The 13,845-nt window shown below is 36.9% G+C and overlaps 1 protein-coding gene across 5 annotated transcripts in view; it reads left to right on the top strand.

Moving 5' to 3' along the window:
- Window positions 1-13,845, top strand: part of Ryr2 (ryanodine receptor 2) — a 596,528-nt gene that overhangs the window by 524,831 nt on the left and 57,852 nt on the right. For 2 of the 5 annotated variants that reach the window (XM_058575025.1, XM_058575023.1), the window contains 4 exons: window positions 839-892; window positions 2,101-2,124; window positions 11,848-11,947; window positions 13,066-13,145. In XM_058575025.1, coding sequence (XP_058431008.1) covers window positions 839-892; window positions 2,101-2,124; window positions 11,848-11,947; window positions 13,066-13,145 — 258 coding nt within the window. The remainder of the gene's footprint in view (window positions 1-838; window positions 893-2,100; window positions 2,125-11,847; window positions 11,948-13,065; window positions 13,146-13,845) is intronic. The other 3 variants (XM_058575026.1, XM_058575024.1, XM_058575027.1) reach the window with 2 other exon arrangements.

Here is a 13,845-nt window from a genome sequence, read left to right as displayed (position 1 = left end):
AAAAGTTCCAGCTGGGGGAATTAGATAATAGCTCATGAATGACTTAGTACTTCTCCTTCATCATTTCCAGGAAAAATAATGGAATAGTCAGCTTTATCATTTTTATGTGTAAATAATAAATCAGTAATAGAACTTCACTTTCTTCCTTTAGGCAATATACAGTAAAAGTGAACATTAAAAAAGGATTGCAAGAGTCTTTTTTTTTAAGGTCCTGGGGATTGAACCCAGGGGCACTTAACCACTGAGCCACATCCCCAGCCCTTTTATTTTGAGACAGGATCTCACTAGGTTGCTTATAGCCTTTATAAGTTGCTGAAGCTGTTTCAAACCTATGTTCCTCCTGCCTCAGCCTCTTGTGCCCCTGGGATTATATGTATGCACCACCATGCCCAGCTGCAAGAGTCATTTTAGTTAATGGATACTGCTTTCTCTTAGTTTTAAGTAATGACTGTTGCATATACTTGCATTAGTTCATTGTAATGAAAACATAAAAATGGAAAAGACTCTTGTCTTTAATGTTTTCAATTTGGCTTGAACAAGGCAAATGCATCAATAAGTAGTATGTGTAGTATGTTAGGGACCTCATAATTATCTGTCGTATATAAAAAGGATACTTTTATATTTTAATTTTGTAAAAGCATAATAGAATATAATTTTCTTTCAGGTTATAAATTTATTGATCATGATTTCTTAGTATCTGATATATATATATGTGTGTATATATATATTTAAGCATTATTGATAAATTCATTCAAATCACTTGGTGTTCTCTGTTAAATGATTCCTTTGTACTTGCTGCCTTATCATATTCTTTACTCCCCCCCCCCTCCCAAATTAGAGTTGTCATGATGAGGAAGACGATGATGGTGAAGAAGAAGTGAAGAGTTTCGAAGTAAGCTAGATCTTTCTAGAATTGCCTTTTCTGTTTTGAAGCATTGTTTCATAGCTTATAACTGACCTTTATGTTTCTTGCTTCATGGCTTATTGCAGCTTATTGTGTCAAGGAACTGCATGTCAGAGCTGGATGGACAAACCTGAGTCCTAACCTTTGCTGAAGTTAAGACCAAAGAACATAGAGTAGTTGAATAATAAAATAAAGCCCATATGTTCAGAATGAGTGTTCCTGAGCATCCTCTGAGATGAGACTGCTTCAGATTGTTCTCATCTGAGGGATTTGTAGTCTGGAATTTCCAAGATGTATGAGGAAAATCTTTATTGAAGAGCAACATGACATCAAGATTTTAATCATATCTGTGTTTTGCTATTTGTTTCCCCAAACTGAAGTCTTAAAGATTTGGCCCCTCGATTTCTGCCCGCTTGGGCCACTCATTCCGTGTACATATGGAGACGGTGGCACATGTCAGTTTGCTTGCATGAGGTAGGAGTGCATATATTCGTAGCACTAGGTTCTATTTAGTTATTTTTTTTATCAAACATGCTCAGCTTTTAGATATCTCATATAATTTGAAGTGCTGCTTACTATTAGTTAGCCAGAAGAAAAGTGAATATTATTTTCCCCTTTGCTTATAGTATACTTTGCTTTTTATGAGAACAGCTAGTTTTTGCTAATTACCACTCTTCTTATTTATTGATTTTTTAAAAATAATTTTCAAAAATAAATCAAGTAGAAGGAAATAGAGAATAGATCTTTTTCTTTCCTATTAATTGACATGTCTGGACTTTGAGCTAGAAGTCTCGAAGTGTATCAGTGGCCAGCAATGAGTCTTGAATTATGATGGACACCAAAGATAGAACTAGGGAGTGAGCAGTCAGTCCCTCTTCTGGGACCCATTTCTCTGCAGCATTGAAGTCAATGTACAAAAGCATAAAAGCACAACAATTTGAAAATTACCCAGAACTATTGCTGGCTGAGAGAAATCCATGGAATTAAATTTCATGAATGATAACTGTAATCTTTTCTAATGTACGTATGTTCTAGTCTCAAATACATCTTTATTATTAGGAGCCAGGTAAATTAGAATGAGCCATGAACAGCAAATAACATTGTTTTCCTGAAGTGCACACCATTTATGGCCTATTGGTTGTCTTCAGAGCAATTGTTTATTGCTATTTTGCTTCTTGTCCTCATCCTTCCTTAAGGTCACAGGATCCCAACGCAGCAAGGTAAAACCATGTATATGTGTGTATTTGTCTGGGTCTGAGTTTCAGTTTCTTGTGACATTTACCTTTGTTAGACCCAACATCTTGGAATCTTTTGTTAGAAAACATCTTGAAAATCTTTCTACAAGGTTGTAACTCCAGTGCAATTGGTCTCTTCCCCTTCCTTGGTTTATTCTTCTTGCAATTTCACTGCTTGGGAATTTGAACTTTGCTAACTCTGAGCGCAGACTGTGCTGAATAGAGAAGTTGAGCCCGTTAGTAGTTAAGCTATTGGTGGGAAACATTTTAGTGCAGCCTTTGGCCTCATCCCTCCTGGTGCTTTTATACTAGTCTCACTACTTGATAATGGTTCTGATAAGTGGTACGGCTGGTGAGATTAGAGAGAAGTCTGCTTTTCATTATGTGTTAGTACCTGGAGATTACACACTGTGATTTCAATATTGAATTTGGCATCTCAGTGAAAGAGGAGAGCCAGATGATTATTTCTCTCTTAATATTTTAAATATTTGATCTGGAAAATTTGCAACAAGAAAACAGTTTCATCTAAATTACAAAGATGTTTTTTACTTAAGTATGGATCCTATTAAATTTTCTTTTCATGAGGCTATTTAATAGGAAATTTGATCATAAACATCCAAATAGATAGTACTCAAAATGATTTCAAAAAATGAATTCAGACTCTTACAAAGAATCTAGAAGGAACAAATTGTAATGTTTTTTGATTCACTGTTAAATTTGGAGGACTATATTGTTGTTACATCCCAATTCTTGTAAATTTTAAAATCTGAGTACCTGAGGATACTGTCAAATATAGCTTCAATTTGATGGATGTGATGGTTTATGACATCATGGATATAACACTTTCTAGCATATTATGAGCTTAAGCAATAGATGATATTGGGTTCAATATTGACTTGAGAGATTTTTTTTTTTTTTCTCGTGAATTAGGTAGAATTCCTGTGAATTGTTGAGGGATGACATCAACTGAAGGTTTGGTTTTCTAGTTAGCACAAGGTTTATGCCTCCCTAAGAGTGTGCTGATAGTTGCTGAATGAGGAAGGATAGGACAGGACAAGATGAGCGAATTTTTGTTTTGAAGGAAGATTATAGTCTTAGGGAGATCTAAAAGCAGGTCCAACTTGGTGAGTATGGTCAAATTTAGTACCTTTGAAAAACCTCTTATTCAGGAGAGAAGCCTGGGAATGGCCAGCTGTGGAATCTGGTCTTCAAAGTGTCCGGCCAGGCTAAAGACAGTTATTGGGCCAGGTGCGGAGCCTGACCATAGAGAAGGGACTGCCTTTGAATTTAGACAGAATTTGGGGATTTTCACTAATAACAAGTTGTTGCACTGAGCTCCCTATGCCTTGGACAACAACTTCTTATCTGTGACTAAGATAAAAAATGTTCTGTTCTTGGCAAAATGCATGCTTTGTGAGCAAGTAATACAAAGGCTGCATGGGGGAAACAGAGTCAGTCATCTGTGAAGATACTCTTCTCAGAGGTTGAGTATGTGATACCAGAAAACCACCAAAAATGCAACCAGACAATTGGATTAGTACTTTTTTCTGTAGTGCTGTGGTTGAACCCAGGGCCTATACTCTGTTGCTGAGCTCCAGCCCCAGCCCAGGGACTCGTATTTTCTTCGTGCATTTAGTATTCTACAGGCAGTTTATAATGAGCTATCTGGTTGTTTGACATAATTTGTATAGAATCTCATTGTAGGATTTTTCATGTAAGTTGTAAGGAATCTGAAATTGTTAGTTACAATAATTCTTATAACAAATTATATTAAATATGGAAAGAACATAAAGTTTGCAGTAAATGAATTTATCTCTGTAACTGATGAAATATTCCTATTTGCTGTAGTTTCTACTTTTATTCTTTATCTGTATTCAACTAAGATGTTGAGAAGAGGAAAGAAGTAGACACTTTGAGAAGTGTGGTATTGGAAGGAACTTTTCCATTAGGAGTACAGGATTCCTAATTAGGGGCCTGGGGCAGCAGGTATTTTCAGCTCTTTCCTTCTTCCCTGTGTGTTATGTTGACATGATCCTTTTTAAGCCTTTCTGATTCATCTTGATAATCTAGTTTCCTGTTTCCTGTAGAATGTAAATATGAGTTTTTAAAGCTATTTATTTTACAACTCTATTGCATATTTAATTATTTGATAGACTTGTGGCTATTTCCAAGTGAGAACCATATAAGGACAGTTAAATCTTATGAAAAGGGAAGGCACATTTTACCATTTACCTGCAGAGTTAATGATTGCAGTAGTGGGCTTTACTTAGCTTTTGAGTTTTAATGAACCAAAGCAAATAATAACAAAACAACAAATAAATAATGATGGTTTAAGTCAAATATGTTTACTTTTCTGAGTACAATGAGTTTTTTTTTTTTTTCCTTAGCAAGGTCATCAAAGAGCTATACTCTAGGGGACCACCTTTTAAAACCATGAATTCTCAGAGATTTCCTTTTTCTCTTGCCCTTACTAAAAATCCACAGATATAACCTAAAACAAAATCCAGTGAAAGTAGCTCTGTGGAATGTAGAGGCACCATAATGTGGATTTATTATTCACTGTAAGACCTAAGTTACTGACAGGGGAGCTTAGGTGAGTGGGAAAATTGATCATTAACTTTTCTTCTACACCATCTTTTTGAAATATTAGGCAAGTTGCTTCTTCTTGGGCAAATGCCCAATTTCTAGCTCACAAGTATATTTTCTCATGAGTCCCCAGGATCCTATTATTCAGTAGTTCAGATTAAAAATAATTTCTTGTGTCTTAAATTCTAAATATGCCTGTGGCAGAGTTGACATTTTGTAATAAAAACTTGGGACTAGCACATTCTCTCTTGGATGGGCCCCCATTGTAATTCACATGGTTTCACACTTGCAGAAGTGCTCAGACCACTACCTAACTCCTGCTTCAAAGTAAGCACCCTGAAGAATGGGAGAATCAATTTAGGGCCAAAATGTCTGAAGAGTTGATAATATACAGCATTGCTCCAGTGGTAAACAAAGTAAAACTTTTGTCCACTCCAAAGATCCAATTTTGAAGAATTTTATTATAATTCTGAAAGAGTGAATTGGTTGTAAGATGTATTGCTACCTAATAGCCACATAATTTGAACTTTGAATTTAACAAAGAGAACCTTACATGTCTAAAAATTGAATATATGGCTATGAATATAAAATATTAACTAAGTATCCCTTCTGTCAAGAAAATTTACAATTCCTTAGTTCCTATTGCAAAAGCTATATGTATGCAAAACACACACTAATGTGCTACTGTTGAACCATAGAGGAGAGAGGAATAGTGGGGGCTATAATGATGCAATCTGCCGACTTCATTTTTGTGTATGAAGTTGATATTTAAAACAGTAGTCACACATCTTAGCCCAGATTTCCTAGAAAACAAAGACCAAAAGCTAATGTGCTAACACTTCATTGAGATTTTGAGTGTTACAATCCCAGGGAAATAAAAGTGAGGAGGAAAAAAAAATACAGGAAGCGGGGAGGGCTAACATAAGTGGCTATGCTGTGGTACAGCTGGCTGCTGAGTGGTGTGGCTTGCCCAGAGAGCCCACTGCATCATGGGACAGTGCCTCCTGGTGAGGGAGGAGGCCCTGTCTGGTTGGCCACAGGAGTTCATTTCTTCAGTCTTCCTACTGATATTATCTTGCTCTGCCAGGTGACCCCTGGCCAGCCAGAACCATCTTGGGTATAGCCTGTTAGTGCTCAGTCCCCTTATCCATCAGCAGTGGGTCTCCTCGGTTGTAGTCATGATAACAGCCAGCGGATACTATGAGGTACCAGCCGTCTGGGCCCAGAAGCAAGGCAAGTGGCCAAGAGAGAGGGGTTAGGTGGAAGAAGAGCACTGACCCTGGTACAAGGAAATTCCCAGAAAGCACTGTCCTGTATGTTTTATATGATCATTGAGGCATTTGAGTATATGGATCTAAATAAATGTCAAGCAATATAGAAAACGTTTAAATATGGAATTGTGCATTTTCATTGAGCATAATAATTTGAATTCATATGCTGTTGTGTTTAAAATAATCCCAGTTGAAGCTTTCACTTGGCCAAGTCATGTACCATCAATGGAGCAGCAGAGTCATGAGAGCACATACACCCAAGTGAAAGGTCTATGTTGAATCCTAGCCCCACCACTTAGACGTGTGAGTTTAAACCTCAACTCCCCTATGAATGGGGCTGATCATAGTATTTTTTAGGGCTGTAAGGAGGATTAATTTAGTTAATATGTATAAGGCACGCATTGCCTATCACATAACAAGCTCTATAAGTATTTGCTGTTATTGATACATTAAATTAATTTCACTTTCCCTTCCAAAAACAAGTCAGGGAATGCCATACAGAAACTTATGCATTTCATTTAGCAAAGAACTATACATAGAGCAGGAGACCTGGAGTTTCACCTGGGTATTGTATGATCTTCAGTCATTCAAACTCACCTGCTCTGTCTCAGCCTTGTCTTAGAATAAAGAGCTTTTCTCTATATTCTTGGGATCAAGTCCACTTTTAAACTTTGTCTTACATGCTAATGTGCCTCAGTCCTTACTATTTTTCAGGGAAATTTCACAGTTTTTCTAAATGCATAAATATTGATAAAGGCATGCAAATTTCCATTTTTATCTGATCTCTGGGAAATAAATTCTGTGCTTTTTAGAATAAGAATGTTCAATGAAAGTGTTTCATAGAAAATAATGTGTAATGTCCATACATACATATGTATCTCTACCTGTGTCTAGTTTAGTGAAGTACTACATATTTTATATATATATATATATATATATATATATATATATATATGAAAAAGCATAATAAAGTACTTAAGACTCATGAAATCTAACCTTCAGCAATGAAGTTAACAACAAACCCTTTGCTGTAGAATCTTGTCAGTTGGCTGTGGGATGTTAGCATATTTGATTTTCAAGCTTTCTAGGAGCCAACTTGAAATTTTATAAATTTAGCAGTTCATTAATATCAGTAAACTAGTTTTCTTGTTTGGGAGAAACAAAAATTCCTGAAGTTAAAAGCAACAGCATTTTTTTCTCCCCTAAGGACAATGTGTTGTAATGAAAAATGTCCTCAACAGTTCACAGTAATTATTTGAGAGTTTACCCAGTGAAACCCAGCCATCAAGGTGTAGGATAGGCCCAAGGTGCCTGGGGGAATGCCGGGGACACTGGGCAGGGATTTGGGAGCTGTGTTAGGTAATTAGGGTATAGCAGTTTATACAGAGTTGATCTGGGTCACAGTTAATAATTAGTTAATTAGTGTGCATGACCACTTTTGAAAACTGAAAATCACAGACTCTAGAGTACCTGTCATGTCCAAGTCATGACCCCTCTGTGATGAGACTCTCCCTAATCTCTCACTCCTGGATTCAGGAGGCCTCCGGGAACCTGTGTGCTCCGGGACAGTCACAAAAGTCCACATCTTTGGTTTAATGTTTCTTTTGTCTGAGTAGGTTAGTAAAACTTGATCAAAGTTTCTATTCAAACCAGCTTTGCTTTGGTAAATACATCTTTTTTCTGTCTCTTTCTCCCTGTTTCTTTTTTGTTAAGTAGTGTTGGAAACTATGCTTATCCTATTGAAAAGCGGAACTCTGGAGGGTATTGTAGTATTTCAAACTTCAATGGCAAAGAGAATGAGTAATAGTGTAAGGTGCAGAGAAAACTTTGAGTGAGCCAAAGCCACAATGTGATTATTATTTGTTTGTGTTAGTATAATTCTAAAGACGGTGGCTTTGACTATGCACTGAGAGCAAACTAAATAAACTTTGATAATGTTCTGGTTTTGTAGCTTTTCAAACTCAAAGATAACATTTGTAATATTTTAAATATTGTGATCACAAGCTATGTGACATCACTTTTTTTTTTCTGTCACTCAGGTTTCCCTGAACAACTGTTATGTGCAGGGAACTATATGAGGGGAATAGTAAACAGGGTTTGCATACTGTATGTAGTTACCACAAATAAAATCTAAGGCTGTGTCCTCACAAATCTTTTCTTCTAAGAAACTCCATATACGTTGTTCAGTTCTTTAAAAATTTTAGGAACCATTCATTATTTAAGTTTTACTCCTCAGTTTGTTTTCCCATAACTCTGGGTCAATTCTACATAAGCATGGCTAATCTGTAGTTTCGGAAGCTAGAAACAGAACAACACTGAGGTAGAGAATGGACCTATCGGCTAAGGTTTTGTCTTTGCTTCGTCTTGAGTTGGCCACCTTCTGTTGTAAATCAAGTTATTAGAACCATTTCTCCTCTTTTGACTTTGTTTCCCTGGTTATCCAATTAGATCTTCTATATTTCAGCCTTTTTTTCCCCTAGTGACATTGAAATTCCACATCATCTGTAGTATTCAGTATGTCAAGTAGGAGTGCTGAAGTTGAATTATAACAATTCTAAATCATGGGAGATATCTTCTAAGAGTTCAGTTTCTGGAATTTTCTGTTTTCTTAGACTAGAGTTTGCTCCCACATGCAGTTTAGAGAGAAACACACAATGAAGACCTTATTGACATTTTAGAAATACAAAGAAAAGCAGCAAAGCAGCTGGGCCCTTTGGTGAAACCCTGGACTGTGGATTTTATGGCCTCAGCCTGTGATATGTGTCCAGGCTGCCCACATGTCCATGCAACCTGGAGAGAATCCTTCAGAAATTATGAATTTCTTTGCTATCATCATGCTGCTCCACTTAAAATAACTTCCTGTCTCCATTTTGGAGTTATACTACTTTCTCCATCAAGGAGCCAGGGACAATTGTAATTTATACTTGTTGTTTCGATATTTTTTCTCATGTAAGGCAATTTGTTGCAGAACCAATATATTTTTTTCTTCAAGCCGGTGTACATTTCCCCCATAAAGTGTTAAAGTTCTTGGCACAATGGAAGAATTTAGCCATTTTATTACAAACTTCAGTGACACACAAAGAAATGATGAGGTCAAGTACTTCCATTCAGTGCAGGCAGGTGACTTGATCATGGGTCTGACTTACCACTGCGTTTGACCTTCAAAAGACTGATGCCAATCATATTAGGATGAAAGCTGCTGATTACTGGTTGCTCTCGGCAATTAGAACTTATTGCCTGAAAGAAAATCCAAATCGCAGAGCTGCTCTTATTTTTCTCAAACTTTCTTTCTAATGTAGGAATAATTTAAAGACTAATCTGCAGGTTGAAGGCAACATAGTGTTTATCTAAGACCCTTATGCAGATGAAATAGAACCTGGGCTGAGGGAGGGAACCCTGTTTTTAACAACGTGTTTTCAAGATTCAATTTTACTGAGTAACATACTTCCAAAAGATCTATCTCCAGTTTGCTTAGAAAGCTAATGTGCCAAAAATTTGAAGGGCAAAAAATAATTACTTTTCATCAATTTTACTGTTGGAAATCTTTCTGGTTGTTTCTCAAGTTCTGTTTGTGTTGTTATTATTGTGGTGGTGGTAGAATTTCCCAGTGAAAAAAAATTAAATTATATGCCAAGAAGCAGTTCTGAAAGGACAGAGCACAGGATGGAAAGAGATCATGCTGCACATTTCTGAAGAAAGCCTCCAGCTCAGCCCAGCGAAGGGGAAATCCAAGGTTGCCCCGATCCCAGTCCATGAAGCACAGCTTCCTCTTGTTTTTGAACCAGGATTTCTTTCTTTTTTTCTAAAATCATCTCCCCACAAATACTTATTACTTTTAAAATTGAGATGCCAGCTAATAAAAAAAAGAAGTGTTCTTTGTCCAGGGAGTTAATTTTGGAAGCAGGTAGTTCGATATTCTGTCAGTTTCTTGATCCTCCTGAGGCTACAGGTGATTCCAGTTACCAAGAGGCTGCCAGGACCTTGGATCTACTGTGCAAATTATTCTGGCAGATTTTGGAACCAGTCTACCCACTTTTGGAGTGCAAATGGCAAATATTGTTTTTTCCTCAAGAACTGTGGCCTGCTGCTGTCTTGTGTCTTGGAGGTTTCCTGATGACTGTGGCCCTGTGTTCCAGTGGGTCAGTAGAAGAGCAGCTCTTCCTGACTCCCTGGCCTCTTTAGCTGTGTGAAGATGTCAGGGTAGATCCCTAAGCTAATAATTTCTTACCATTTTCTTACTGCACAACTCTTTCACAAAAGGAGTTAGTTAGGATGTAAGCAAAAGTTCCATTCTTTGTTCTGACAAAGGGAAGAAAGTAAAAGATTGTTGGGTCTAAAAGGAAGAATGGGGTGTTGCTCACCGATTCTAAACAACCCCTGAAGTGCACCTGGGAGGGTCTTCTTTCAGTTTTTCTGAAACTGTGTTGTAATGACAGTATGGTTCTGTGTGTCTGTGTGGTTTTGTTTTCGTTTTGTTTCTGACTTCACAGGAAGAGGTTTAAACATGAAGGCAAACCTTTTAGATGTTAGCATGGCTACATATGAAGCAAAGCTGCCTCTTTTTTTTCTTTTCTCTGCTTCCATTTAGGCCTATCACATAATTTAAGAAAAAATAAAAATCTAACCACAGGAGCTTTAACTATAGTGTGAAAAAAAAACCCTGATCAATTTTGTTTTCGCAGCACGATATTATCAAAGATTTAAGAAACAAATTTGCCAGCCTCGGCGAGAACTCTCTGGTAACAGCATAAATGTCTGTGTTGGTTGCTTTTGGTTTAAAGGTTTCTTTTTTTTCATTTGTTTGAGCCCATTTCTTTTACCCCTCCTTTTAGTTTATTTCTCATATTCTGTAACTAGCAAGCCTTCATTTTTTAAACCTCTTCCATCTTCCAGTGTCTATTTTCCGTACTTTGGATGGAAAGTTTACGGCAGCAAAGCTGTCTCTCTGGCCACCTCTGCTGCAGCTCCTACTGCTCTTAGGTCATATATGTTTTGGCCGCTGTGTTTATGGACATGATACTAATTGACCGTTTCATGTCCCATTGACTAAGCTTCTCTACCACGCCATTTGATGGACGCGCTGTCAAAGGGCTCTATGCAACTTTGATTCTGCAACTTATACTGCTTAGTTCCGTCTCAATTCTCAAGTGAATGATCATACCAGTCTTGAACTTGCTGTGCCTTTATATTTTATTCTTATCTCCTTCTTTATGTTTGCAGTGGTAGCTTAAGTGGAAAAGAACCAACTCCAGCCATTGCTCTGGCGACACCATGCAGTATCGTTTGTAACCACCAGAGAATACAAAATATAAAGGCACATGGCTTCTCTTATTCTTTGAGGGTGACTGGGGAGAACTGTACCATAAGTCCACTACTTGGTTGAAGCCTACCTTTTTATCTATATCAGCTTTCAATTTTGCTTAAACTCTAAGACGTCTTAGTTAATGTCTTCCTGTGATTCAGTGATAACTTGCAACTCGCTGAGCAGTATCAAGTTATGGCCATGACTGGGGAGATTATCAAAAACCTGATCAACTTATGCACAGATGTACAAATCAGAAAGTGCAAGTTTCAATGATGAAGCACAAAACCGTGATACAGGCTTTGGACTAAGCAAACAATTAAAATTGAGAAAAATCCATCCGGATGAACCAGTACCAAAAGTATATCGAGAAAAATATAAAGGGAAAAAATGAGAGATGAATATGTGATGATCTGTTTAATGACATTGTTGGTGTTGAAATGGTCCATAATGTTGTCATAGAGCCCATACATGAAGAGATGACTAAAATATAGAAAGCAGCCATGCTTACTGACAGTCACAACATAAATGGTTGGGGTTTGTGTTCAGGAAAAGGAGATGGAAAAGCAGAAGCTGCTCTACCAGCAAGCCAGGCTGCATGACCGGGGGGCCGCAGAGATGGTGCTGCAGACCATCAGTGCCAGCAAAGGTGAGGTCACTCCCCGTCCCTTGGAGCCAGCCTCCTGGCTCCTGGTGCTCCCTCCCTGGGTTCTTGGTTCATGACCAGCGGCTGTATCTTCAGCTACCAGCTCATATTTATAGAGTCTAGTGGATTGTTTTCGTCTTACTAGAAAGACTTACTTTATGTATGTTCTTCAACTTTTGTGTGGTACAATTAAGCTCTAGCAGAGTGACATTATAAATCAGACATTTTAAAGCTTTTCTGTATATCCAAAGAGTAGCTATGTTGGCATCACAGGCCATGTGGTGCTCTGTCAGCAGGAAAGCTGACCCTGAACAAGTGAACAGTGTGGATGTTTCAATAAAACTTTGTTTATACAGCAGGTAGCAAGCTCTGCATGGGCCTCGGGCTATAGTGTCCTGACCCTCAAAATGTTTGGACATTTTTAATGAGTGATTTTTAACTGTTAAAGTACCATTGTCTATCTCAGTAGCCACCATTTCAAGGCGACTTTCCCTGCATTAGCAGTATCCTATTTGTGAAAACTTTGTAACGAAATGGAAAAGTAATATTGTTATAGTCTGGCATTAAGTGCCCCTAAATGATGGAAATCATTTTTATTTCTAAGAAGAGGTGAATAATGTAAAAATAAAATGTAATATACTAAATGATAAACAACTAGATGGATTTTAAAATTTTGTCATTATCTGAAAACTTAAATTGAGAATAGTAATTATTTTAATAAAGACAGACTTTAGACATATTATAGGTGATAAATGAAAATAATGAAAGTTCTAATAGAATATTGTTGGAGAAAAATTTTTCTTAATGTTAAAATCAACAAGTTAAGACTTTATTTTAATACACATGGTTGGTTTTGAGGCTTAATAATTTCAGCTCTCGGTATTTCAAAATCTATTGTTTCTTCCTATGTTTTCATGTTTCAGTTCTTAAATATACTACACAGAATTTATAAGAAATATTGATGGCAAAATATGCATTATTATCATTTTGGTGTTTTTGGTACGTAAGTTACATAGGTTTGTCATAGGTAATAATAATATTAAAAAGAGTACCTTTTGAGGTAGACTAGGTCAACACATCTTTGGAAAAATATAAGGAGTGCTGCTTTTTATATTTTAAAGGTGAAACTGGACCCATGGTGGCTGCTACTTTGAAACTTGGAATTGCTATTTTAAATGGTGGGAACTCTACAGTACAGCAGGTGAGGTCTTTGAGTAATTTACATAATGTGGTTTTCAAACAGACCACATATGGAAAGAGCTATTGTAAAATTTCTCATTTCTTATGTAAAATATGTCTCTAATTTACTGCAATACCCAAGAGAGAACATAGAAAGGAAAAAGTAATTATATGATAGTCTTACAAACTCAAACATAGAATGGTATGAGAGTATCTGAAACATCAATCTAAATGTGACCTTCTCCCATGCCCATTGAGTTCTTTCTTTGAGGCATGAATCACTCTCTGGCCATCATATCTGACTGGATATGTGTTTGTAGAACCTGGCATGGGTAATCAGCTTGTTCTGTTTCCTTGGTACATGACTACATAAGTTTTGTTTTGTTTTAAGGAAAAGTAAATAAAGCTGAACTAATCTCTCCAAAATACATTTCAAAAATATTTTTCTTTGCCTTATGTTTTACTTTAAAAGACATTCTTTATATAGTTAAGTATTTTCAGAAATTCTTGGCTCCAAGGGGAGACTGGAGACCCTGGGATGCATTTGCTTATTATCAATACAGATCTTCTTTCTATAGAACTTCAAGTGCATATTCCATAACCTCCCTTTGATCTTCTAAGCCACATTCCTTTGTCTTAAAAAAAATGGTCAATCTGTTTCATTTTCCCCAGTATTTTTCCTAGACTAGTATGCTATGTGTTTTTGCCTGTCTTTGTGTGTA

This window comes from Marmota monax, unplaced genomic scaffold, assembly GCF_021218885.2.
Source record: "Marmota monax isolate L192 unplaced genomic scaffold, Marmota_monax_Labrador192_F-V1.1 WCK01_AAM20220418_F8-fsc00071, whole genome shotgun sequence".
Taxonomy (NCBI): domain Eukaryota; kingdom Metazoa; phylum Chordata; class Mammalia; order Rodentia; family Sciuridae; genus Marmota; species Marmota monax.
The sequence above is the reverse complement of the archived record's forward strand: the minus strand, read 5'-3'. Positions and strand labels throughout refer to the sequence as shown.